Source organism: Xenopus tropicalis, chromosome 8 (assembly GCF_000004195.4).
Source record: "Xenopus tropicalis strain Nigerian chromosome 8, UCB_Xtro_10.0, whole genome shotgun sequence".
Taxonomy (NCBI): Eukaryota; Metazoa; Chordata; class Amphibia; order Anura; family Pipidae; genus Xenopus; species Xenopus tropicalis.
This window is the reverse complement of record NC_030684.2, coordinates 144,896,426-144,923,816: the sequence shown is the minus strand read 5'-3', so window position 1 is coordinate 144,923,816 and position 27,391 is coordinate 144,896,426. Positions and strand designations below refer to the sequence as shown.

At 53.0% G+C, this 27,391-nt stretch overlaps 1 protein-coding gene and 1 long non-coding RNA gene across 6 annotated transcripts; one reads left to right on the top strand and one right to left on the bottom strand.

Moving 5' to 3' along the window:
- Positions 1 to 955: 955 nt before the first annotated feature.
- On the bottom strand, positions 956 to 22,342 carry rfx5 (regulatory factor X5). 5 transcript variants are annotated; one of them, XM_031890298.1, is made up of 11 exons: positions 22,210 to 22,338; positions 16,959 to 17,072; positions 16,452 to 16,485; positions 11,766 to 11,848; positions 11,236 to 11,355; positions 10,903 to 11,019; positions 10,442 to 10,523; positions 8,154 to 8,352; positions 7,945 to 8,048; positions 2,207 to 2,920; positions 956 to 1,687 (listed from the first exon to the last, which is right to left on the bottom strand). In XM_031890298.1, the coding sequence occupies exons 2-11, from the start codon at positions 17,051 to 17,053 to the stop codon at positions 1,685 to 1,687; spliced, it is 1,551 nt and encodes a 516-aa protein (XP_031746158.1). In that variant the 5' UTR covers positions 17,054 to 17,072; positions 22,210 to 22,338; the 3' UTR covers positions 956 to 1,684. The 5 variants fall into 5 exon arrangements, with proteins under 5 accessions (XP_031746158.1, NP_001076812.1, XP_031746156.1 ...); NM_001083343.1 differs by having other exon boundaries at positions 956 to 2,920; positions 22,210 to 22,342; XM_031890296.1 differs by lacking the exon at positions 11,766 to 11,848 and having other exon boundaries at positions 956 to 2,920; positions 22,210 to 22,291.
- Positions 21,960 to 25,620, top strand: LOC116406918. The gene is made up of 2 exons (XR_004219881.1): positions 21,960 to 22,430; positions 25,099 to 25,620. It is a non-coding gene; the product is annotated as an uncharacterized LOC116406918 (long non-coding RNA).
- The last annotated feature ends 1,771 nt before the right edge of the window (positions 25,621 to 27,391 follow it).

Here is a 27,391-nt window from a genome sequence, read left to right as displayed (position 1 = left end):
GGCTTCCCCACCACAGCCGGATCAGGCTTCCCCACCACAGCCGGGCCAAGGCTTCCCCACCACAGCCGGGCCAAGGCTTCCCCACCACAGCCGGGCCAAGGCTTCCCCACCACAGCCGGGCCAAGGCTTCCCCACCACAGCCGGGCCAAGGCTTCCCCACCACAGCCGGGCCAGGCTTCTCCACCTAGTTGGGCCAAGGCTTCCCCACCATAGCCGGGCCAAGGCTTCCCCACCACAGCCGGGCCAAGGCTTCCCCACCACAGCCGGGCCAAGGCTTCCCCACCACAGCCGGGCCAAGGCTTCCCCACCACAGCCGGGCCAAGGCTTCTCCACCATAGCCGGGCCAGGCTTCTCCACCTAGTTGGGCCAAGGCTTCCCCACCACAGCCGGGCCAGGCTTCTCCACCTAGTTGGGCCAAGGCTTCCCCACCACAGCCGGGCCAAGGCTTCTCCACCATAGCCGGGCCAGGCTTCTCCACCTAGTTGGGCCAAGGCTTCCCCACCATAGCCGGGCCAGGCTTCCCCACCTAGTTGGGCCAAGGCTTCCCCACCATAGCCGGGCCAGGCTTCCCCACCTAGTTGGGCCAAGGCTTCCCCACCATAGCCGGGCCAGGCTTCCCCACGTAGTTGGGCCAGGCTTCCCCATGTAGTCTGGCCACCAGTACAGTGGGTCAGTTCATGTTGATGAATGGTTTGGACCCAAAGCCAACAACTGCAGCTTGACCCAGTCAGGAGAGGATCAGGAACCGCCGGCTGCGTTGGGAATTTGAGGGACAGGACAGTTGGGATTTGAGTTAAACTGGACAAAAATGACTGGATGCCACATGAGTGGATCTTTATCTGATTGGGCCAGCAGTGTAATGGGTCAGATTGGGACGACCCTAATCGGAGAGGGCCCGGAGGGGCCTAGTGTTGCCTGGCATCACCCAATAAACGACACGGGCACAAACAGCACATGGATTAAAATGGCTTTTTTTTTAAACATTAACATGACAACTAACCACAAACACAGCGCTAACACGGTTATTCCCGCCCCCTTTAAACTGTACACTAAGTGCTAAGGGGAAGTTAACCCACACACAGCTTTCAGTATATTATCAGCAACTCTTCTTCCTTTTAAATGGCTGTTCATTTACAAATCCTCTGTACCCCGCTGCTGTTGGGCTGCTCTCTTTCCCATGGTCACGCAGGGGGAACCCTGGGTAAGTCAATCCCCTGTATTTTCCCTGGTACAGGGGATTCTCTGATCTTTCACGGGAGGCGGGGCATGCACCCTAATTCCCCACCCCTGTGCCCAATCACAGGGGTGGGGAAGAGAGCATCACAGCGAATCAGAGCGTCGTTTAATCGTAATTTATAACAGACCAACTGCAAACTGTACTACTCACTTTAACATTCTTATAACTTATATTTCAGGTAGAATTTCCCCTTTAAACAGTCTCTGCCGAGTTGCAGCGAGGATCACAAAGCAGATTTGAGGACGGGGGGGAATCAGGGGGTCCCCCCCTATCTACCCCTTGGCTTTCCGCGTCCTGCACCGCCGGCCCAGCTGCTCAGGACATCCCATGAAAGGAAGTGAAACGCGTCGAGCAATTCTCTGCACCCCCAACCACAGTCTCTTCTCCCCGAGAGCCAGTGTGCCAGCGTGCCCGCTCATTCCCGGGGCACGCGGGATTCTCTCCCCGTTACTGTAAGTGAGATATTGGGGGGGTATCATTTTCATTTCACAGTCCCATGAAATTTGCATGTATTTATATAAACATGAAAGCCCTGAAACGAGGCTTTTTTAATATTAATTACACAGATAAAGGCGTGGCAATGCCCCCATCCCCCTGTACCAGTCCTGTATTTGCCCCCTGCCCCCCTCACTGGCAGGGAGAATGGCAAGAAAGGGGTTTATTATAGAAAAGATGAAAGAGAGAGGAGGCTTTACAAGGAAACAAGATGGATGACGGACTATGGCTGTTTCCCACCCAGAGCCGGTCGGGGCAGACATTTGGCCCAGGAAAGGGTCCCTGGGGTGTTAGAAGAAACTGCTAGTAGGGTGTCGGGGTGCTAGGTCACTGTTCAGGCAGGGGCTGAACCTTGTCGTCGGGCGGCCAACCTTTATGACGTTCTTCCTTGGGGGGGGTCAGCCTCTTGTCAGCATCTTCTTTCATCATTGTCCAGAAGGCCATACTCTGCCTGGCATCTGTAATCACACTCACCTGAATGGGGGCACTGCCCGCCTGGGCCTTTGTGGTGCCCGCGCCAGCACTTTCCTGCAGTTCGGCGGACGGTGGCTGAGCCGAAGGCTTTAGCGTCTCTCCCCTAACGCTGGCACGTGGGGCTGCGGGTAATGCCCCCCCAGTGTAGAATTCTGGGACAGAGTCCTGCCCCGGGGCATCGCTGGGAGCTGAGGCGGGACCCCTTGCAGTGGCTAAGCAGCTTGGAGCCAAGTCGTTGGGAGTAGATCCGACTTTCCGGGGTCGGCCGCGCTTCCGTTTGGCGGTGGCGCCGGCAGCAGGGTCGCCCTCCGCTCGCCGCTTCAGCCCCTTGGTTTCCCCCCCTCCGGCTGCTCTCTCTTTGGTGCTGTTGTGGGGGGCTTTGGGGAGGGGGTGGGTCTCCAAGCTCACCATATCTGGTTGGATCATGATTACCGGCTGAGGCACCAGGCCGGCGCCATTGATGCCCGCTGCCACGGTAAGAGATGTGCCGGAAGAGACCGCTGTGAAGGGCAAAGATCCAGGAATTATCTTTGGTGCCAACACTTGAGGGGTAAGTCGGATCGGAGTTATCTTCTCTGTAGGGCGCGGCAGCACCGGCGGGTATTTAGCCACCAAAGCATCAACTTGTGGGTTACTGGCTGCCTTCTGCTGCTCCGGGGGGCGCTTCTTCGGCGGCTGCTGGGGGCTGCCCACATTTGGGCTCGTGGTCTTGCTCTGTGGGAGGAGACAGATATAAATGGGTATAGGAGGGGTGGTTCTGAAGGCTACTAGTTACTGGGTCTGGCCTTGCTCTGTGGGAGGAGACAGATATAAATGGGTATAGGAGAGGTGGTTCTGAAGGCTACTAGTTACTGGGTCTGGTCTTGCTCTGTGGGAGGAGACAGATATAAATGGGTATAGGAGGGGTGGTTCTGAAGGCTACTAGTTACTGGGTCTGGCCTTGCTCTGTGGGAGGAGACAGATATAAATGGGTATAGGAGGGGTGGTTCTGAAGGCTACTAGTTACTGGGTCTGGTCTTGCTCTGTGGGAGGAGACAGATATAAATGGGTATAGGAGGGGTGGTTCTGAAGGCTACTAGTTACTGGGTCTGGCCTTGCTCTGTGGGAGGAGACAGATATAAATGGGTATAGGAGGGGTGGTTCTGAAGGCTACTAGTTACTGGGTCTGGTCTTGCTCTGTGGGAGGAGACAGATATAAATGGGTATAGGAGGGGTGGTTCTGAAGGCTACTAGTTACTGGGTCTGGCCTTGCTCTGTGGGAGGAGACAGATATAAATGGGTATAGGAGAGGTGGTTCTGAAGGCTACTAGTTACTGGGTCTGGTCTTGCTCTGTGGGAGGAGACAGATATAAATGGGTATAGGAGAGGTGGTTCTGAAGGCTACTAGTTACTGGGTCTGGCCTTGCTCTGTGGGAGGAGACAGATATAAATGGGTATAGGAGGGCGGTTCTGAAGGCTACTAGTTACTGGGTCTGGCCTTGCTCTGTGGGAGGAGACAGATATAAATGGGTATAGGAGAGGTGGTTCTGAAGGCTACTAGTTACTGGGTCTGGCCTTGCTCTGTGGGAGGAGACAGATATAAATGGGTATAGGAGGGGCGGTTCTGAAGGCTACTAGTTACTGGGTCTGGTCTTGCTCTGTGGGAGGAGACAGATATAAATGGGTATAGGAGGGGTGGTTCTGAAGGCTACTAGTTACTGGGTCTGGCCTTGCTCTGTGGGAGGAGACAGATATAAATGGGTATAGGAGAGGTGGTTCTGAAGGCTACTAGTTACTGGGTCTGGTCTTGCTCTGTGGGAGGAGACAGATATAAATGGGTATAGGAGAGGTGGTTCTGAAGGCTACTAGTTACTGGGTCTGGCCTTGCTCTGTGGGAGGAGACAGATATAAATGGGTATAGGAGAGGCGGTTCTGAAGGCTACTAGTTACTGGGTCTGGCCTTGCTCTGTGGGAGGAGACAGATATAAATGGGTATAGGAGGGGTGGTTCTGAAGGCTACTAGTTACTGGGTCTGGCCTTGCTCTGTGGGAGGAGACAGATATAAATGGGTATAGGAGGGGTGGTTCTGAAGGCTACTAGTTACTGGGTCTGGCCTTGCTCTGTGGGAGGAGACAGATATAAATGGGTATAGGAGGGGTGGTTCTGAAGGCTACTAGTTACTGGGTCTGGCCTTGCTCTGTGGGAGGAGACAGATATAAATGGGTATAGGAGGGGCGGTTCTGAAGGCTACTAGTTACTGGGTCTGGCCTTGCTCTGTGGGAGGAGACAGATATAAATGGGTATAGGAGGGGTGGTTCTGAAGGCTACTAGTTACTGGGTCTGGCCTTGCTCTGTGGGAGGAGACAGATATAAATGGGTATAGGAGGGGTGGTTCTGAAGGCTACTAGTTACTGGGTCTGGCCTTGCTCTGTGGGAGGAGACAGATATAAATGGGTATAGGAGGGGTGGTTCTGAAGGCTACTAGTTACTGGGTCTGGCCTTGCTCTGTGGGAGGAGACAGATATAAATGGGTATAGGAGGGGTGGTTCTGAAGGCTACTAGTTACTGGGTCTGGTCTTGCTCTGTGGGAGGAGACAGATATAAATGGGTATAGGAGAGGTGGTTCTGAAGGCTACTAGTTACTGGGTCTGGCCTTGCTCTGTGGGAGGAGACAGATATAAATGGGTATAGGAGAGGTGGTTCTGAAGGCTACTAGTTACTGGGTCTGGCCTTGCTCTGTGGGAGGAGACAGATATAAATGGGTATAGGAGAGGTGGTTCTGAAGGCTACTAGTTACTGGGTCTGGCCTTGCTCTGTGGGAGGAGACAGATATAAATGGGTATAGGAGAGGTGGTTCTGAAGGCTACTAGTTACTGGGTCTGGCCTTGCTCTGTGGGAGGAGACAGATATAAATGGGTATAGGAGAGGTGGTTCTGAAGGCTACTAGTTACTGGGTCTGGTCTTGCTCTGTGGGAGGAGACAGATATAAATGGGTATAGGAGGGGTGGTTCTGAAGGCTACTAGTTACTGGGTCTGGCCTTGCTCTGTGGGAGGAGACAGATATAAATGGGTATAGGAGAGGTGGTTCTGAAGGCTACTAGTTACTGGGTCTGGCCTTGCTCTGTGGGAGGAGACAGATATAAATGGGTATAGGAGGGGTGGTTCTGAAGGCTACTAGTTACTGGGTCTGGCCTTGCTCTGTGGGAGGAGACAGATATAAATGGGTATAGGAGGGGCGGTTCTGAAGGCTACTAGTTACTGGGTCTGGCCTTGCTCTGTGGGAGGAGACAGATATAAATGGGTATAGGAGAGGTGGTTCTGAAGGCTACTAGTTACTGGGTCTGGCCTTGCTCTGTGGGAGGAGACAGATATAAATGGGTATAGGAGAGGTGGTTCTGAAGGCTACTAGTTACTGGGTCTGGCCTTGCTCTGTGGGAGGAGACAGATATAAATGGGTATAGGAGGGGTGGTTCTGAAGGCTACTAGTTACTGGGTCTGGCCTTGCTCTGTGGGAGGAGACAGATATAAATGGGTATAGGAGGGGCGGTTCTGAAGGCTACTAGTTACTGGGTCTGGCCTTGCTCTGTGGGAGGAGACAGATATAAATGGGTATAGGAGAGGTGGTTCTGAAGGCTACTAGTTACTGGGTCTGGCCTTGCTCTGTGGGAGGAGACAGATATAAATGGGTATAGGAGAGGTGGTTCTGAAGGCTACTAGTTACTGGGTCTGGTCTTGCTCTGTGGGAGGAGACAGATATAAATGGGTATAGGAGGGGTGGTTCTGAAGGCTACTAGTTACTGGGTCTGGCCTTGCTCTGTGGGAGGAGACAGATATAAATGGGTATAGGAGAGGTGGTTCTGAAGGCTACTAGTTACTGGGTCTGGCCTTGCTCTGTGGGAGGAGACAGATATAAATGGGTATAGGAGGGGTGGTTCTGAAGGCTACTAGTTACTGGGTCTGGCCTTGCTCTGTGGGAGGAGACAGATATAAATGGGTATAGGAGGGGCGGTTCTGAAGGCTACTAGTTACTGGGTCTGGCCTTGCTCTGTGGGAGGAGACAGATATAAATGGGTATAGGAGAGGTGGTTCTGAAGGCTACTAGTTACTGGGTCTGGCCTTGCTCTGTGGGAGGAGACAGATATAAATGGGTATAGGAGAGGTGGTTCTGAAGGCTACTAGTTACTGGGTCTGGCCTTGCTCTGTGGGAGGAGACAGATATAAATGGGTATAGGAGAGGTGGTTCTGAAGGCTACTAGTTACTGGGTCTGGCCTTGCTCTGTGGGAGGAGACAGATATAAATGGGTATAGGAGGGGCGGTTCTGAAGGCTACTAGTTACTGGGTCTGGTCTTGCTCTGTGGGAGGAGACAGATATAAATGGGTATAGGAGGGGTGGTTCTGAAGGCTACTAGTTACTGGGTCTGGCCTTGCTCTGTGGGAGGAGACAGATATAAATGGGTATAGGAGAGGTGGTTCTGAAGGCTACTAGTTACTGGGTCTGGTCTTGCTCTGTGGGAGGAGACAGATATAAATGGGTATAGGAGGGGTGGTTCTGAAGGCTACTAGTTACTGGGTCTGGCCTTGCTCTGTGGGAGGAGACAGATATAAATGGGTATAGGAGGGGTGGTTCTGAAGGCTACTAGTTACTGGGTCTGGTCTTGCTCTGTGGGAGGAGACAGATATAAATGGGTATAGGAGGGGTGGTTCTGAAGGCTACTAGTTACTGGGTCTGGTCTTGCTCTGTGGGAGGAGACAGATATAAATGGGTATAGGAGGGGTGGTTCTGAAGGCTACTAGTTACTGGGTCTGGCCTTGCTCTGTGGGAGGAGACAGATATAAATGGGTATAGGAGGGGTGGTTCTGAAGGCTACTAGTTACTGGGTCTGGTCTTGCTCTGTGGGAGGAGACAGATATAAATGGGTATAGGAGGGGTGGTTCTGAAGGCTACTAGTTACTGGGTCTGGTCTTGCTCTGTGGGAGGAGACAGATATAAATGGGTATAGGAGGGGTGGTTCTGAAGGCTACTAGTTACTGGGTCTGGCCTTGCTCTGTGGGAGGAGACAGATATAAATGGGTATAGGAGAGGTGGTTCTGAAGGCTACTAGTTACTGGGTCTGGTCTTGCTCTGTGGGAGGAGACAGATATAAATGGGTATAGGAGAGGCGGTTCTGAAGGCTACTAGTTACTGGGTCTGGCCTTGCTCTGTGGGAGGAGACAGATATAAATGGGTATAGGAGAGGCGGTTCTGAAGGCTACTAGTTACTGGGTCTGGCCTTGCTCTGTGGGAGGAGACAGATATAAATGGGTATAGGAGGGGTGGTTCTGAAGGCTACTAGTTACTGGGTCTGGCCTTGCTCTGTGGGAGGAGACAGATATAAATGGGTATAGGAGGGGTGGTTCTGAAGGCTACTAGTTACTGGGTCTGGCCTTGCTCTGTGGGAGGAGACAGATATAAATGGGTATAGGAGGGGTGGTTCTGAAGGCTACTAGTTACTGGGTCTGGCCTTGCTCTGTGGGAGGAGACAGATATAAATGGGTATAGGAGGGGTGGTTCTGAAGGCTACTAGTTACTGGGTCTGGCCTTGCTCTGTGGGAGGAGACAGATATAAATGGGTATAGGAGGGGCGGTTCTGAAGGCTACTAGTTACTGGGTCTGGCCTTGCTCTGTGGGAGGAGACAGATATAAATGGGTATAGGAGGGGCAGTTCTGAAGGCTACTAGTTACTCTCTAGAGAGAGAGGGGGGGGGGGGATCTGCTCACCTTGGTCCCGGCATCACCGCCCCCTTCAGGAGACTCGGACCCCTTATTGCCAGCCCCGTCCGCAGGCTGTTTTTGGGTTTTCTGCGTACCCCCCTGAGAGTTCTCTGTTAGATGAAGACCAAAGAAGTATGAGAGACATCTCACTTACAGGAGACAGTCACCTCTATGAGAATCCTGATGTCTCTCTCCAGCACCACCATGTGACTGACCTGAAAGGACCATGGACAGAACAAGTTCTGCGTTGGCACTGCGGGGGTTAATGAGGTGCTGCTGGATCAGAAAGTGAGCCACTTCCACTATGTTGTTGAACGAGCGCTTGAGGATCTTCTCGGCCCAGTTGCAGATGAGAGCGCAGGAGGCGTTGATCACGTCGTTGTTGTAGGACTGAACCAGGTCAGTGAGCTCGGACTGAAGCCGGAGAGACAGCACAGAAAGGGTTAAGGGAACTCCTCGGTGCCAGCGGGGTGGGGCAGGGCATTAGGGGCAGGGGCAGAAGCAAGGAGAAGCCGGCAAGTACTGGAACCAGGGCCCAAACAGAAAACAGAGCGGGAGGAAGAGGATGAAAAGCATGGAGGAAGGTCAGGGGAACTAGGGGCAGTTGGGAAAGCAGAATTGGGGGCAAATGAGAAGATGGGTATGGGAGGAGAGGAAAAGGGAGGTGGGCACAACTGGGAACTAGGGGCAAATGGTAAAAGGGAAGGGAAGCAGAATTGGGGGCAAATGAGAAAAGGGAGAAAGGGGATCTGGAGACCAATGAGAAGAGAGCCAGGGAATCATGGGAGGACGGGAGATGGAATCATGGGAAGAGAGCCAGGGAATCATGGGAGGACGGGAGATGGAATCATGGGAAGGGAGCCTGGGAATCATGGGAAGACGGGAGATGGAATCATGGGAAGAGAGCCTGGGAATCATGGGAGGACGGGAGATGGAATCATGGGAAGAAAGCCAGGGAATCATGGGAAGAGAGCCAGGGAATCATGGGAAGAGAGCCAGGGAATCATGGGAGCAAGGGAGACAGGGAATCATGGGAGACAGGGAATCATGGGAGCAAGGGAGACAGGGAATTATGAGAGCAAGGGAGACAGGGAATCATGGGAAGAGAGCTAGGGAATCATGGGAGGAAGGGAGACAAGGAATCATGGGAGGAAGGGAGACAGGGAATCATGGGAGGAAGGGAGATGGAATCATGGGAGCAAGGGAATCATGGGAAGAGAGCAAGGGAATCATGGGAAGAGAACAAGGGAATCATGGCAAGATGAGAGACAGGGAATCATGGGAAGAGAACAAGGGAATTATGGGAAAAGACCAGGTGAATCATGGCAAGATGGGAGTCAGGGAATCATGGGAAGAGAGTAAAGGAATCGTGGGAAGAGAGTAAGGGTATTGTGGGAAAAGAGCAAGGGAATTGCGGGAAGAGAGCAAGGGAATCATGGGAAAAGACCAGGTGAATCATGGCAAGATGGGAGACAGGGAATTAGGGAAAGATGGGAGACAGGGAATCATGGGAAGAGAGCTGGGGAATCATGGGAGGAAGGGAGACAGGGAATTATGGGAAGAGAGCTGGGGAATCATGGGAGGAAGGGAGACAGGGAATTATTGGAAGAGAGCTGGGGAATCATGGGAGGAAGGGAGACAGGGAATCATGGGAAGAGAGGCAGGGAATCATGGGAGGAAGGGATACAGGGAATCATGGGAAGAGAGGCAGGGAATCATGGGAGGAAGGGATACAGGGAATCATGGGAGGAAGGGATACAGGGAATCATGGGAGGAAGGGAGACAGGGAATTATGGGAAGAGAGGCAGGGAATCACGGGAGGAAGGGATACAGGGAATCATGGGAAGAGAGGCAGGGAATCATGGGAGGAAGGGATACAGGGAATCATGGGAAGAGAGCAAGGGAATCATGGGAAGAGAGCAAGGGAATCATGGGAGGAAGGGATACAGGGAATCATGGGAAGAGAGGCAGGGAATCATGGGAGGAAGGGATACAGGGAATCATGGGAGGAAGGGATACAGGGAATCATGGGAGGAAGGGATACAGGGAATCATGGGAGGAAGGAAGACAGGGAATCATGGGAAGAGAGGCAAGGAATCATGGGAGGAAGGGATACAGTGAATCATGGGAAGAGAGGCAGGGAATCATGGGAGGAAGGGATACAGGGAATCATGGGAGGAAGGGATACAGGGAATCATGGGAGGAAGGAAGACAGGGAATCATGGGAGGAAGGAAGACAGGGAATCATGGGAAGAGAGGCAAGGGAATCATGGGAGGAAGGGATACAGTGAATCATGGGAAGAGAGCAAGGGAATCATGGGAGGAAGGGATACAGGGAATCATGGGAAGAGAGGCCAGGGAATCATGGGAGGAAGGGACACAGGAGTGTAAAGAAAGAAGAGAACAGCGGATACAGTATTGAGGGCAGAGAGAGAACAGACAGGGAGACAGAGGTGAGACAGACACAGACTGGGGGAGGGGGCACTATAGGGGTGGCACTTACACTCTCTGCCATCTTCAGGTCCAGGCTGGGTAAGGGTTGCAAGCTCACCACGCTTTTCCTGCGCAGCCCACTGTAGCAGTATGTGTCTTGCTGTTAAGGTTACATAGCACAGAGGTACTGGGGGTCCGACCTTGCCCACCGGCCTGTATCAGGGTATGCACACACATGGGGGCGCTGTTCTACTGCTTCCTATGGGGAAAGTGCCCCTTGCCCAAAGCAGGAGAACCACAAATGGCCGGCTATCAATGTATTCTTCTATCTGCAATAAAATGATCACCCCCCCCCTTCCCCCCAAAATGCTGGACCCCCTTCTCTTACCCTTTATTTCCCATGTGGCCTGCATGGTGGCTTTACCCCTGCCGGGGCTCTTGGCTCTGGCCTTGTTAGACATTACATGGGAAGGAGTATTACTGGGGGGGGGGGGGGTTATTATAGCAGCAGGGCAGGCTGTTAAAGGATATTTAGACTGGCCTCTTCCTCCCAGCCGTCTGGCCTTGATATTAGGGAAGATCTCCCGAATAATCTTCCCGAAATTGGCCACGCTGAGCGGGCGTCCATGAAGGTTGTCGCAGTACCTCCTGCGGGCAAAGGCACAAAGGGAATTAACATGAGATGGCGACATTCATTAATGAACCCCCCCCCGATCTTTCAGTGGCTGAAATGGGAGGGGCTCCAGGTAACCCAACCCATGATTGGATCAAGTTGCTGCACAGGATGTGGCTGAGGGGCATCAGGTCCCCCCCCCCCATACAATGCAGAGCCCCCGGCCTGGCTTGTCCCTTTGGCCAACTCACTTGTAGGCATCATAGACGTCCTGCTTGGGCAGACAGGTGTCCGTGTGCTCCTCCAGGTGGTTCCGGATCCAGGTGCAGGCGTGCATGTGTTCTGCCGTGTTCACACTTCCTATGTCCAGGCTGTTGTGCAAAGAATACTCACAATCACTGGGCGGCGGCCAACAAACACCAACCACACACAGAATACTGGCGGGGGCCCAAGTGCCTCCCCCACAGATCCCTATTATTTATATGCATTACAATCATATCCTCCTTCTCTTATTCCCCGCCCCCTAATTTCTGCAACTCCCTGCCCCTCACTACTGCTGCTCTACCCAGGCCAATAAGATTCCCTACCTAGCCCAATCAGCTGTTGGTTGCCAGATTTCCATTCATATTTAGGGACCATGCTTGTTGGTCCTAAGCAGCAGTTGGCTATGCACCCTGTGTGTGCCTTATACCAATACTGACTCCTGCTGGCCACTTCAGGAACTGCGAGATATAGAAACGGGCCTGCTCCCCCCTACTGACCATTTATTACTTGCTGGTACCTTTTCTCTGGGGCACTGGGTCCTGCAGGGAGTTGTAGATACAGATACAGTTTGTCATAATCTGTCAATTTCTGTACATCCTGCTGCAGAGAGAAATAGTTCAAGTTAGAGGGAGCTACAAAGCTGCAGGCAGCACCCACTGTATGTGCCGGTACTGGATAAGGTGCGATGAAGCAGGGGGGGAAATTATTTGCTGCAGGGAGTGTATGGGGGGGAGAGGGGATATACACAGACTATACAGGCTGCAGGGAGTGTATGGGGGGAGAGGGGATATACACAGACTATACAGGCTGCAGGGAGTGTATGGGGGGGAGAGGGGATATACACAGACTATACAGGCTGCAGGGAGTGTATGGGGGGAGAGGGGATATACACAGACTATACAGGCTGCAGGGAGTGTATGGGGGGAGAGGGGATATACACAGACTATACAGGCTGCAGGGAGTGTATGGGGGGAGAGGGGATATACACAGACTATACAGGCTGCAGGGAGTGTATGGGGGGAGAGGGGATATATACAGACTATACAGGCTGCAGGGAGTGTATGGGGGGAGAGGGGATATACACAGACTATACAGGCTGCAGGGAGTGTATGGGGGGAGAGGGGATATACACAGACTATACAGGCTGCAGGGAGTGTATGGGGGGGAGAGGGGATATACACAGACTATACAGGCTGCAGGGAGTGTATGGGAGGAGAGGGGATATACACAGACTATACAGGCTGCAGGGAGTGTATGGGGGGAGAGGGGATATACACAGACTATACAGGCTGCAGGGAGTGTATGGGGGGAGAGGGGATATACACAGACTATACAAGCTGCAGGGAGTGTATGGGGGGAGAGGGGATATACACAGACTATACAGGCTGCAGGGAGTGTATGGGGGGAGAGGGGATATACACAGACTATACAAGCTGCAGGGAGTGTATAGGGGGAGAGGGGATATACACAGACTATACAGGCTGCAGGGAGTGTATGGGGGGAGAGGGGATATACACAGACTATACAGGCTGCAGGGAGTGTATGGGGGGAGAGGGGATATACACAGACTATACAGGCTGCAGGGAGTGTATGGGGGGAGAGGGGATATACACAGACTATACAGGCTGCAGGGAGTGTATGGGGGGAGAGGGGATATACACAGACTATACAGGCTGCAGGGAGTGTATGGGGGGAGAGGGGATATACACAGACTATACAGGCTGCAGGGAGTGTATGGGAGGAGAGGGGATATACACAGACTATACAGGCTGCAGGGAGTGTATGGGGGGGAGAGGGGATATACACAGACTATACAGGCTGCAGGGAGTGTATGGGGGGGGAGGGGATATACACAGACTATACAGGCTGCAGGGAGTGTATGGGGGGAGAGGGGATATACACAGACTATACAGGCTGCAGGGAGTGTATGGGGGGAGAGGGGATATACACAGACTATACAAGCTGCAGGGAGTGTATGGGAGGAGAGGAGATATACACAGACTATACAGGCTGCAGGGAGTGTATGGGGGGAGAGGGGATATACACAGACTATACAGGCTGCAGGGAGTGTATGGGGGGGGAGAGGGGATATACACAGACTATACAGGCTGCAGGGAGTGTATGGGGGGGAGAGGGGATATACACAGACTATACAGGCTGCAGGGAGTGTATGGGGGAGAGGGGATTTGCACAGACTATACAGGCTGCAGGGAGTGTATGGGGGGGAGAGAGGATATACACAGACTATACAGGCTGCAGGGAGTGTATGGGGGGAGAGGGGATATACACAGACTATACAGGCTGCAGGGAGTGTATGGGGGGAGAGGGGATATACACAGACTATACAGGCTGCAGGGAGTGTATGGGGGGAGAGGGGATATACACAGACTATACAGGCTGCAGGGAGTGTATGGGGGGGAGAGGGGATATACACAGACTATACAGGCTGCAGGGAGTGTATAGGGGGAGAGGGGATATACACAGACTATACAGGCTGCAGGGAGTGTATGGGGGGAGAGGGGATATACACAGACTATACAGGCTGCAGGGAGTGTATGGGGGGGGAGAGGGGATATACACAGACTATACAGGCTGCAGGGAGTGTATGGGGGGAGAGGGGATATACACAGACTATACAAGCTGCAGGGAGTGTATGGGAGGAGAGGGGATATACACAGACTATACAGGCTGCAGGGAGTGTATGGGGGGGAGAGGAGATATACACAGACTATACAGGCTGCAGGGAGTGTATGGGGGGAGAGGGGATATACACAGACTATACAAGCTGCAGGGAGTGTATGGGAGGAGAGGGGATATACACAGACTATACAGGCTGCAGGGAGTGTATGGGGGGAGAGGGGATATACACAGACTATACAAGCTGCAGGGAGTGTATGGGAGGAGAGGGGATATACACAGACTATACAGGCTGCAGGGAGTGTATGGGGGGAGAGGGGATATACACAGACTATACAAGCTGCAGGGAGTGTATGGGAGGAGAGGGGATATACACAGACTATACAGGCTGCAGGGAGTGTATGGGAGGAGAGGGGATATACACAGACTATACAGGCTGCAGGGAGTGTATGGGGGGAGAGGGGATATACACAGACTATACAGGCTGTAGGGAGTGTATGGGGGGAGAGGGGATATACACAGACTATACAGGCTGCAGGGAGTGTATGGGGGGGAGAGGGGATATACACAGACTATACAGGCTGCAGGGAGTGTATGGGGGGAGAGGAGATATACACAGACTATACAGGCTGTAGGGAGTGTATGGGGGGGGGGGGGGGAGAGGAGATATACACAGACTATACAAGCTGCAGGGAGTGTATGGGGGGAGAGGGGATATACACAGACTATACAGGCTGCAGGGAGTGTATGGGGGTGGAGAGGAGATATACACAGACTATACAGGCTGCAGGGAGTGTATGGGGGAGAGGGGATATACACAGACTATACAGGCTGCAGGGAGTGTATGGGAGGAGAGGGGATATACACAGACTATACAGGCTGCAGGGAGTGTATGGGGGAGAGGGGATATACACAGACTATACAGGCTGCAGGGAGTGTATGGGGGGGGGGGAGAGGAGATATACACAGACTATACAGGCTGCAGGGAGTGTATGGGGGGAGAGGAGATATACACAGACTATACAGGCTGCAGGGAGTGTATGGGGGAGAGGGGATATACACAGACTATACAGGCTGCAGGGAGTGTATGGGGGGAGAGGGGATATACACAGACTATACAAGCTGCAGGGAGTGTATGGGGGAGAGGGGATATGCACAGACTATACAGGCTGCAGGGAGTGTATGGGGGGGAGAGGGGATATACACAGACTATACAGGCTGCAGGGAGTGTATAGGGGGAGAGGGGATATACACAGACTATACAGGCTGCAGGGAGTGTATGGGGGGGGAGAGGGGATATACACAGACTATACAGGCTGCAGGGAGTGTATGGGGGGAGAGGGGATATACACAGACTATACAGGCTGCAGGGAGTGTATGGGGGGGGAGAGGGGATATACACAGACTATACAGGCTGCAGGGAGTGTATAGGGGGAGAGGGGATATACACAGACTATACAGGCTGCAGGGAGTGTATGGGGGGGGGGGAGGGGATATACACAGACTATACAGGCTGCAGGGAGTGTATGGGGGGAGAGGGGATATACACAGACTATACAGGCTGCAGGGAGTGTATGGGGGGAGAGGGGATATACACAGACTATACAGGCTGCAGGGAGTGTATGGGGGGAGAGGGGATATACACAGACTATACAGGCTGCAGGGAGTGTATTGGGGGAGAGGGGATATACACAGACTATACAGGCTGCAGGGAGTGTATGGGGGGAGAGGGGATATACACAGACTATACAGGCTGCAGGGAGTGTATGGGGGGAGAGGGGATATACACAGACTATACAGGCTGCAGGGAGTGTATGGGGGGAGAGGGGATATACACAGACTATACAGGCTGCAGGGAGTGTATGGGGGGAGAGGGGATATACACAGACTATACAGGCTGCAGGGAGTGTATGGGGGAGAGGGGATATACACAGACTATACAGGCTGCAGGGAGTGTATGGGGGGAGAGGGGATATACACAGACTATACAGGCTGCAGGGAGTGTATGGGGGGAGAGGGGATATACACAGACTATACAGGCTGCAGGGAGTGTATGGGGGAGAGGGGATATACACAGACTATACAGGCTGCAGGGAGTGTATGGGGGGAGAGGGGATATACACAGACTATACAGGCTGCAGGGAGTGTATGGGGGGAGAGGGGATATACACAGACTATACAGGCTGCAGGGAGTGTATGGGGGGAGAGGGGATATACACAGACTATACAGGCTGCAGGGAGTGTATGGGGGGAGAGGGGATATACACAGACTATACAGGCTGCAGGGAGTGTATGGGGGAGAGGGGATATACACAGACTATACAGGCTGCAGGGAGTGTATGGGGGGAGAGGGGATATACACAGACTATACAGGCTGCAGGGAGTGTATGGGGGGAGAGGGGATATACACAGACTATACAGGCTGCAGGGAGTGTATGGGGGGAGAGGGGATATACACAGACTATACAGGCTGCAGGGAGTGTATGGGGGAGAGGGGATATACACAGACTATACAGGCTGCAGGGAGTGTATGGGGGGAGAGGGGATATACAAAGAGAGTACATACCAGAATGTTATCCACTTTGGTCTGCACTGGCTTTCTGTAAGAGCACAAAGAGGAGATGTCAGATATGGGGGGGGACTCTGGAGCCTCTGGCATTAACTTAATATTAGGGGAAGCCGGACACCAGTTCCAAAACCTAATCCCCTACACTCGCCACTCAATCCTCAATATATTCCCTTCCTCATACCCGCCCCCCGCGGCGCTGTACTGTCTCACACCCCCCCCCCCTGCCGCCAGGTACAAAATCACTTTGGGAGTGACAACCAGTGTGAAACCCTTATGCCCCTCCTCCCCGGAGCCGCCCACACTGACCGGAAAGTCGAATCACTCACACAAAGTGGAAGAGAAAGCGTGAATGGAATAAGGGACTTTGGCAAGGGATCATGGGAAGTACCAACTGTCTGACACCGACTCATGTGACCCCAATGGGAAGTGACTGTGGGGACGGTTTATGGTGGGGCACTAGTGGTTCCTGCTTGGGATTATGGGTAATGGCACCGCGGTGCTTACGTGATCTTGTTTCGCAGTTTCTGCAGGAGGCTGTTGGGTTCTGTGTCCCCCTGGGAGTCTTCGTTGATCTTGTCATAAAGTGGGACTTCGGCCATACCCTCCTCCAAACGAGACCTGCCAGAGAGAGAGAGAGAGTCATAGCCACAATTCATCTTTATATTAACTATTAGTGCGTGATAGAATGTCCTATTCTTAGCAACTTTGCAATTGGTCTCCATTATTTGTTATGGTTTTAGAATATCTGCCTTCCTCCTCTATATCTTTCAGCTTTGAAATGGGGGTCACTGACCCCGGCAGCCAAAAAGCTATTGCTCTGTGTTACTGTTTATTCCTTGTCTTTATATTCAGCCCCTCTCCTAGTCGTATTCCAATCCCGCTGCCTGGTTACTAAGGTAAACAAAACCCTAGCAACCAGATTGCTGCTGAAATACTGAGCTGATGAAGTAAGTAAGCAGTAAAAATAACAGAAAATAATACTAACAAATGAAAACCAATTGCCTCAGGCTACGACTGTCTATGCCATACTGATAGTTAAATTAAAGGTGGCCAATTTCCCCATTAAATGGGCTGTCAGTATGTTATAGATCAGTGCTGTCCAACTGGCGGCCCGTGACCCCCCTCTGTGTGGCCCCCCACCTGTCTGGCTGCTTTGATGGCTTACCCTTGTGTAAGCTTTAAATGGCATCAGTACTGAGATTAACTGCCCCCCCTGCATGGTTCTCACCTCAGATTCAGGCTGTAATCCCTCTGTATTGTTTAAATATGTAATCCCCTGTGTTGTTCCACCTTTTAATCTCTGCATTGTTCCCCCCTGCAGTGTTCCCACCTCAGGCTCAGGCTGTAATCACCCTCATTGTTCCCCTGTTCCCACCTCAGGCTCAGGCTGTAATCACCCCCATTGTTCCCCTGTTCCCACCTCAGGCTCAGGCTGTAATCACCCCCATTGTTCCCCTGTTCCCACCTCAGGCTCAGGCTGTAATCACCCCCATTGTTCCCCTGTTCCCACCTCAGGCTCAGGCTGTAATCACCCTCATTGTTCCCCTGTTCCCACCTCAGGCTCAGGCTGTAATCACTCCCATTGTTCCCCTGTTCCCACCTCAGGCTCAGGCTGTAATCACCCCCATTGTTCCCCTGTTCCCACCTCAGGCTCAGGCTGTAATCACCCCCATTGTTTCCCTGTTCCCACCTCAGGCTCAGGCTGTAATCACCCTCATTGTTCCCCTGTTCCCACCTCAGGCTCAGGCTGTAATCACCCCCATTGTTTCCCTGTTCCCACCTCAGGCTCAGGCTGTAATCACCCCCATTGTTCCCCTGTTCCCACCTCAGGCTCAGGCTGTAATCACCCCCATTGTTCCCCTGTTCCCACCTCAGGCTCAGGCTGTAATCACCCCCATTGTTCCCCTGTTCCCACCTCAGGCTCAGGCTGTAATCACCCCCATTGTTCCCCTGTTCCCCCCTCAGGCTCAGGCTGTAATCACCCCCATTGTTCCCCTGTTCCCACCTCAGGCTCAGGCTGTAATCACCCCCATTGTTCCCCTGTTCCCACCTCAGGCTCAGGCTGTAATCACCCCCATTGTTCCCCTGTTCCCACCTCAGGCTCAGGCTGTAATCACCCCCATTGTTCCCCTGTTCCCACCTCAGGCTCAGGCTGTAATCACTCCCATTGTTCCCCTGTTCCCACCTCAGGCTCAGGCTGTAATCACCCCCATTGTTTCCCTGTTCCCACCTCAGGCTCAGGCTGTAATCACCCCCATTGTTCCCCTGTTCCCACCTCAGGCTCAGGCTGTAATCACCCCCATTGTTCCCCTGTTCCCACCTCAGGCTCAGGCTGTAATCACCCACATTGTTCCCCTGTTCCCACCTCAGGCTCAGGCTGTAATCACCCCCATTGTTCACCTGTTCACACCTCAGGAGCAGTAGAAACCCACAAATAATCCCTGCACACTACAAAAAGAACATATACTGAGGTGGTACTGCAATTAAAAAGTTTTTTAATATATAGTTATTGTGCAGACTGTAGGAGCAGTGCCAGCATTGTGTCACTGTAGGCTGCCTGTGTGTGCCATACACACAGCATAGGGCAAGCAGAGTATGGCACACACAGGCAGGGTAGGGAAGGCAGAGTATGGCACACACAGGCCAAGTATGGCACAAACCAGCCAAGAATGGCACACACAGTGAAAGTATGGCACGCAGGCAGGGTAGGGAAGGCAGAGTATGGCACACACAGGCAGGGTAGGGAAGGCAGAGTATGGCACACACAGGCAGGGTAGGGAAGGCAGAGTATGGCACACACAGGCAGGGTAGGGAAGGCAGAGTATGGCACACACAGGCAGGGTAGGGAAGGCAGAGTATGGCACACGCAGGCAGGGTAGGGAAGGCAGAGTATGGCACACGCAGGCAGGGTAGGGAAGGCAGAGTATGGCACACGCAGGCAGGGTAGGGAAGGCAGAGTATGGCACACGCAGGCAGGGTAGGGAAGGCAGAGTATGGCACACGCAGGCAGGGTAGGGAAGGCAGAGTATGGCACACGCAGGCAGGGTAGGGAAGGCAGAGTATGGCACACACAGGCAGGGTAGGGAAGCAGAGTATGGCACACACAGGCAGGGTAGGGAAGGCAGAGTATGGCACACACAGGCAGGGTAGGGAAGGCAGAGTATGGCACACACAGGCAGGGTAGGGAAGGCAGAGTATGGCACACACAGGCAGGGTAGGGAAGGCAGAGTATGGCACACACAGGCAGGGTAGGGAAGGCAGAGTATGGAACACACACAGGCAGGGTAGGGAAGGCAGAGTATGGCACACACAGGCAGGGTAGGGAAGGCAGAGTATGGAACACACACAGGCAGGGTAGGGCAGGCAGAGTATGGGAGGTTTTTGCTGTACTACAACCATTAATATGGGTATGGTCATGTGATAACATGGGTGTGGTTTCAAGTGGGTGCGGTTTCAAAAAGGGGAGAGGTCAAAACTGGCTTCCATTATCGGCCCTCCACCACGTAGGTCGGTAAAATTCCGGCCCTCGGTACAACAGAAGTTGGACAGCACTGTTATAGATGAATGTACCCTACGCAACATTTCAGCCGGCCTGCCTAACCTTCTAATCAAAACCTCTCCTTTTCATCTTTTTTTTTTCTGGTTTCCAAGATGCTGCCTGGTTGCTAAGGTGATGAAGTCCTAGAAACCAGACAGCAATTTAAATGCCAAGTCTATAAACTACAAAACAAAATAATAACAATAAAACAGCCAATAGACAGAAACAACCAATAGCCAATACAAGAGCTAAAGAGGGCCCTGCCTAAAGAGCTTGCAATCTAAATCACAGTCCTTTCACACTTTTGTACAAGGAACTGACTCCTCCCCTTTGTATTATACCCGCCCCCTCCAGGACCTTCCCATGTAAATGACTGTCCCTGACTCCTCCCCTCTGTGAGTATTATACCCGCCCCCCAGGACCTTCCCATGTAAATTACTGTCCCTGACTCCTCCCCTCTGTGAGTATTATACCCGCCCCCCCCAGGACCTTCCCATGTAAATTACTGTCCTTGACTCCTCCCCTCTGTGAGTATTATACCCACCCCCCAGGACCTACACATATAACTGTCCCTGACTCCTCCCCTCTGTGAGTATTATACCCGCCCCCCAGGACCTTCACATATGACTGTCCCTGACTCCTCCCCTCTGTGAGTATTATACCCACCCCCCAGGACCTTCACATATGACTGTCCCTGACTCCTCCCCTCTGTGAGTATTATACCCGCCCCCCCAGGACATTCCCATGTAAATGACTGTCCCTGACTCCTCCCCTCTGTGAGTATTATACCCACCCCCCAGGACCTTCACATATGACTGTCCCTGACTCCTCCCCTCTGTGAGTATTATACCCGCCCCCCCAGGACATTCCCATGTAAATGACTGTCCCTGACTCCTCCTCTTTGTGAGTATTATACCCGCCCCCCAGGACCTTCCCATGTAAATGACTGCCCCTGACTTCTCCCCTCTGTGAGTATTATACCCCGCCCCCAGGACCTTCCCATGTAAATGACTGCCCCTGACTCCTCCCCTCTGTGAGTATTATACCCGCCCCCCAGGACCTTCCCATGTAAATGACTGCCCCTGACTCCTCCCCTTTGTGAGTATTATACCCGCCCCCAGGACCTTCCCATGTAAATGACTGTCCCTGACTCCTCCCCTCTGTGAGTATTATACCCGCCCCCCAGGACCTTCCATGTAAATGACTGTCCCTGACTCCTCCCCTTTGTGAGTATTATACCCGCCCCCAAGACATTCCCATGTAAATGACTGTCCCTGACTCCTCCCTTTGTGAGTATTATACCCGCCCCCCAGGACCTTCCCATGTAAATGACTGTCCCTGACTCCTCCCCTCTGTGAGTATTATACCCGCCCCCCAGGACCTTCCCATGTAAATGACTGTCCCTGACTCCTCCCCTTTGTGAGTATTATACCCGCCCCCAAGACATTCCCATGTAAATGACTGTCCCTGACTCCTCCCCTTTGTGAGTATTATACCCGCCCCCCAGGACCTTCCCATGTAAATGACTCCTCCCCTTTGGGCGTGACCTTACCTTTAGCCCCCTTGCTACTGTCCCCTTATTCCCCATAGCTGGAGGGTGATATTTATTTATTTTAAAGTCTTTATTTTGCTTTAATACAGAATAAATTCATTATCAGCCCCCCGATACTGTACATAATAATAATAAGGGGCGGAAAGCAGAGAACGTTAAGGGTAAATTGTTCTATTTACCCCAATGTGCAACATGACTTGGTACTGACCCCCCCCCCCCCAATTACAGCCCTGGGCCCAACCAATCCCAGCTAAGCCTTATTATGCATGTGTGTGTGTATATATATATATAACTGCTAATAGATAGATACTGTATATAGAGCAACACAGACCTGCTGCTGCCTGCACTGGTTTCCCGGCCGTGGGGCAGCGGTTCAGTGTAGCCCCTCCCCGTGTGGGCGGGGCCACGCACATATTTAAACAGAGGGCAGGGTTTCCCTCCCACACAGGCACACACACAAACATACGGGTCGGAGCTGCTCGGGTTTATTATTCTGTGGGGTTACTAAGGGAGTGGCTCATAGCAACCGGACCGGCTCATGTAGAGGCTCTGTGCCCATGTACCTACCCTGTGCGCCCCATTGCCCCATACCCCGACACCCCTTATGCGCTTCCACCCCGGTGCCCCATAGCGGGCCCTTATTGCCCCTCACTGCCCCGCCGTACCGCCCAACAGGCCCGCTGTTCCCGGGACAGTCCCGATCGCTGTTTGAAAGTCCCGCAGTGCCGTTATCTTCTCGCTCCGCGCCTCCTTCCGCACCGCGACTGCGTCACTCCTCTCATCTCCCGAGAGCGGGGCGTCACACGCACAGCAACGTCACGGCGTAGCACGTACCAACGGCACCTCGGCTTCTCCCGTGCTACTGACGTCAGCTACCGTACTGCCAGTAAGCAAAATGGCGCTGGGCGGTACTATGGCTTTAATGTCCCGCTCCCTCACCAATCGGGCTGATTGGGCCTCCTGTCAAATTAAGCACTGAGCAGGGGGGCTGGGAACTATCTGTGAGGGAGCAGGGGGGCTGGGAACTATCTGTGAGGGAGCAGGAGGGCTGGGAACTATCTGTGAGGGAGCAGGGGGGCTGGGAACTATCTGTGAGGGAGCAGGGGGGCTGGGAACTATCTGTGAGGGAGCAGGAGGGCTGGGAACTATCTGTGAGGGAGCAGGGGGGCTGGGAACTATCTGTGAGGGAGCAGGAGGGCTGGGACTATCTGTGAGGGAGCAGGGGGGCTGGGAACTATCTGTGAGGGAGCAGGAGGGCTGGGAACTATCTGTGAGGGAGCAGGAGGGCTGGGAACTATCTGTGAGGGAGCAGGAGGGCTGGGAACTATCTGTGAGGGAGCAGGAGGGCTGGGAACTATCTGTGAGGGAGCAGGAGGGCTGGGAACTATCTGTGAGGGAGCAGGGGGGCCGGGAACTATCTGTGAGGGAGCAGGAGGGCTGGGAACTATCTGTGAGGGAGCAGGGGGGCCGGGAACTAGCAGGGGGACTGGGAACTATCTGTGAGGGAGCAGGAGGGCTGGGAACTATCTGTGAGGGAGCAGGAGGGCTGGGAACTATCTGTGAGGGAGCAGGAGGGCCGGGAACTATCTGTGAGGGAGCAGGAGGGCCGGGAACTATCTGTGAGGGAGCAGGGGGGCCGGGAACTATCTGTGAGGGAGCAGGAGGGCCGGGAACTATCTGTGAGGGAGCAGGGGGGCTGGGAACTATCTGTGAGGGAGCAGGGGGACTGGGAACTATCTGTGAGGGAGCAGGGGGGCTGGGAACTATCTGTGAGGGAGCAGGGGGGCTGGGAACTATCTGTGAGGGAGCAGGGGGGCTGGGAACTATCTGTGAGGGAGCAGGGGGGCTGGGAACTATCTGTGAGGGAGCAGGAGGGCTGGGAACTATCTGTGAGGGAGCAGGAGGGCTGGGAACTATCTGTGAGGGAGCAGGAGGGCTGGGAACTATCTGTGAGGGAGCAGGAGGGCTGGGAACGATCTGTGAGGGAGCAGGAGGGCTGGGAACTATCTGTGAGGGAGCAGGGGGACTGGGAACTATCTGTGAGGGAGCAGGAGAGCTGGGAACTATCTGTGAGGGAGCAGGAGGGCTGGGAACTATCTGTGAGGGAGCAGGAGGGCTGGGAACTATCTGTGAGGGAGCAGGAGGGCTGGGAACTATCTGTGAGGGAGCAGGAGGGCTGGGAACTATCTGTGAGGGAGCAGGGGGGCCGGGAACTATCTGTGAGGGAGCAGGGGGGCCGGGAACTATCTGTGAGGGAGCAGGGGGGCTGGGAACTATCTGTGAGGGAGCAGGGGGGCTGGGAACTATCTGTGAGGGAGCAGGAGGGCTGGGAACTATCTGTGAGGGAGCAGGAGGGCTGGGAACTATCTGTGAGGGAGCAGGGGGGCCGGGAACTATCTGTGAGGGAGCAGGAGGGCTGGGAACTATCTGTGAGGGAGCAGGGGGGGCTGGGAACTATCTGTGAGGGAGCAGGGGGACTGGGAACTATCTGTGAGGGAGCAGGGGGACTGGGAACTATCTGTGAGGGAGCAGGAGGGCCGGGAACTATCTGTGAGGGAGCAGGAGGGCCGGGAACTATCTGTGAGGGAGCAGGAGGGCCGGGAACTATCTGTGAGGGAGCAGGGGGGCCGGGAACTATCTGTGAGGGAGCAGGAGGGCCGGGAACTATCTGTGAGGGAGCAGGGGGGCTGGGAACTATCTGTGAGGGAGCAGGGGGACTGGGAACTATCTGTGAGGGAGCAGGGGGGCTGGGAACTATCTGTGAGGGAGCAGGGGGCTGGGAACTATCTGTGAGGGAGCAGGAGGGCTGGGAACTATCTGTGAGGGAGCAGGAGGGCTGGGAACTATCTGTGAGGGAGCAGGAGGGCTGGGAACTATCTGTGAGGGAGCAGGAGGGCTGGGAACTATCTGTGAGGGAGCAGGAGGGCTGGGAACGATCTGTGAGGGAGCAGGAGGGCTGGGAACTATCTGTGAGGGAGCAGGGGGACTGGGAACTATCTGTGAGGGAGCAGGAGAGCTGGGAACTATCTGTGAGGGAGCAGGAGGGCTGGGAACTATCTGTGAGGGAGCAGGGGGGCTGGGAACTATCTGTGAGGGAGCAGGAGGGCTGGGAACTATCTGTGAGGGAGCAGGAGGGCTGGGAACTATCTGTGAGGGAGCAGGAGGGCTGGGAACTATCTGTGAGGGAGCAGGGGGGCCGGGAACTATCTGTGAGGGAGCAGGGGGGCTGGGAACTATCTGTGAGGGAGCAGGAGGGCCGGGAACTATCTGTGAGGGAGCAGGGGGGCCGGGAACTATCTGTGAGGGAGCAGGGGGGCCGGGAACTATCTGTGAGGGAGCAGGGGGGCTGGGAACTATCTGTGAGGGAGCAGGGGGACTGGGAACTATCTGTGAGGGAGCAGGGGGGCTGGGAACTATCTGTGAGGGAGCAGGGGGGCTGGGAACTATCTGTGAGGGAGCAGGGGGGCTGGGAAGGGACGGAGAGAAAGGATCAGAATCAGACCTGTGAGCCTCCTGCCTGTGAGTTATAACATCTATTCTCTGAAACTCCCCAGGTTGGTGATCCCTGCAGTAAGGCCGAGAGCATTGCCCACCCTTCCAAAGTACTGTATGCATTACTGAAGTACCGATCTGTGTAGCTGGAATCTCTGGACTGCGGAGGGAAGAACCTGCAGTTTAAAGTTACACAGGCAGCAAAAGGATTCCCTAAAGCTGATGTTTTAGAAAACTGGATCCCTGCACTCCCACTGTCTAGATCAGGTACCTTGATGGCAGGCGCAGAGAGATTCTGCAGCATTTGATCCTATTACATTGTTTTAGGTTAAAAGGCCAATCATCTGGGAAACTTTTATTCAGGACAGTAGCAACCAACAATGAAAAGGGGTGTGTTTGTGGGTGTGGTCACAAAGTGGGCACGCCCACTGTTTTGTCCCTCTTTCTAAAATGTTGGGAGGTATGTTACAGCCCCCCTGGCATTGGCCATAACCCACAGATTGCCAGGCCAGTTCTGGGCCCAATATAGAAAAGCAGTTGGACCACAAGTGTAGAAAGTAAATATGAGATTTCCCAGTTATATTGACACATTATTGGGAGGGGCTGGGCATGACCCGGCTGTCTTGGTACATATCGGTACTAACGACAAAATGAACGGTAGGTGGGGGACTTTAAAGAGTGAGTTCAGGGATCTAGGCTCTAAGTTTAGGCAAAGGTCCTCCAATGTCATTTTTTCGGAAATTTTGCCAGTGCCACGTGCAAGTTTAGGGAGACAGCGGGAGCTTAGGGAGCTAAATGCGTGGCTAAAGTCTTGGTGTAGGAAGGAAGGGTTTGGGTTCCTAGAGCACTGGGCTGACTTTTCCTTGGGGTACAATCTATACAGCCCTGACGGATTGCACCTCAATGGAAGGGGGTCTACTGTGCTAGGGGAGAGAATGGTTAAGAGGTTGGAGGAGTGTTTAAACTAGACAAGGGGGGGGTGGGTGAGCTAGAGTTCTATGGGAATATTAGTATAGACGGGGTAGGGGGACTAGCAAAGGGTTGTGGGGGAGGAGTGAGGGGGGCATATAGTTTATCAGATAAGGAGCTTCCGTTACAAGGGAAACAGTCTCATATTTGCCTTAGCTCTAATTCTCCCTTAGCTAATGTAACATCAGAGGGAGAAGTAATAATCTCCGCTGCATGCTGGCTAATGCGCGTAGCTTGTCGGGTAAATTAGGGGAGCTGCAGGCTATTGCATGTATTGAAAATTATGATTTAATAGGTATCACTGAGACCTGGTGGGATGATAAATGCGACTGGGCTGTGAATTTAAATGGTTATACACTTTTTAGGAGGGACAGAGAGATTAAAAAGGGTGGAGGGGTTTGTCTTTACGTAAAGTCAGACTTAAAGCCATGTAATAAAGACATTACCAATGAAAACGTCGAATCTCTTTGGGTAGAAATTTCTGTAGGGCTGAAGGTCACAAAGAAAATGATCATTGGTGTATGTTATAAACCACCCCGTATAGATGAGGGGGATGAGGCCCAGCTATTGTTGCAAATGGTGGAGGCTTCACAACCGGGTCAAGTTGTTATTATGGGGGACATTAATTATCCGGCACTGACTGGAGTAATGGGGGGGCTAAGTCAGAAACAGCTAGTAGGTTTGTAAATATGCTAAATGGCAACTTTTTATTTCAGGTGGTTTAAGAACCTACTAGGAATGACTCTATTTTGGACCTGGTGATTTCTAATAATACTGAACTTATCTCTAACATTTGTGTGTGGGGGGGGGCATTTGGGGAACAGTGATCCCAACATGGTCTCCTTTGAGATAATGCTGCAGAGACAGCTCTATAAGGGAGTAACTAAAACGTGCAGACTTTGCCAGTATAAGGGCATCTCTGCAATGTGTCAGCTGGGAAAGGCTTTTCATGGGGTTAGACACAGAAGGAAAATGGAACATCTTTATTACATTGCTTTGTAGGTATACACAACAGTATATTCCCCTTGTAAGCAAGGAGAGGCATCGCAAAGCAAAACCTTTATGGCTGAATAAAAGAGTTAGGGTCGAGGTTGGTAAGAAAAAACGTGCTTTTAAAGCATTCAAGTTAGCTGGGGCAGCTGGGGCTTTCATCAGGTACAGGGGGGCAAATAAAGCAGCAAAAAAGCTATCAAGCAGCTAAAATAGAGATGGAAAGGGATATTGCAGCTAGGAGTAAAAAGAATCCAAAATTATTTTTTAATTATGTGAATAGTAAAAAAATGAAGCAAGAAGGGGTGGGAACTTTATTATCACGGGGGGGTACGTTGGTTGATGAGAACGGGGAAAAAGCAGAAATTTTGAACTCTTATTTTTCATCTGTCTATA

Coding starts and splice junctions, on each gene's coding strand:
- rfx5 (NM_001083343.1), bottom strand. CDS start 17,053: ATGGCCGAAGTCCCACTTTATGACAAGATCAACGAAGACTCCCAGGGG. Junction 11,356..11,765: donor CCCAGTGCCCCAGAGAAAAG/GTACCAGCAAGT, acceptor TTTGCACAACAG/CCTGGACATAGGAAGTGTGA. Junction 8,049..8,153: donor TCTGTCCATGGTCCTTTCAG/GTCAGTCACATG, acceptor TTCATCTAACAG/AGAACTCTCAGGGGGGTACG.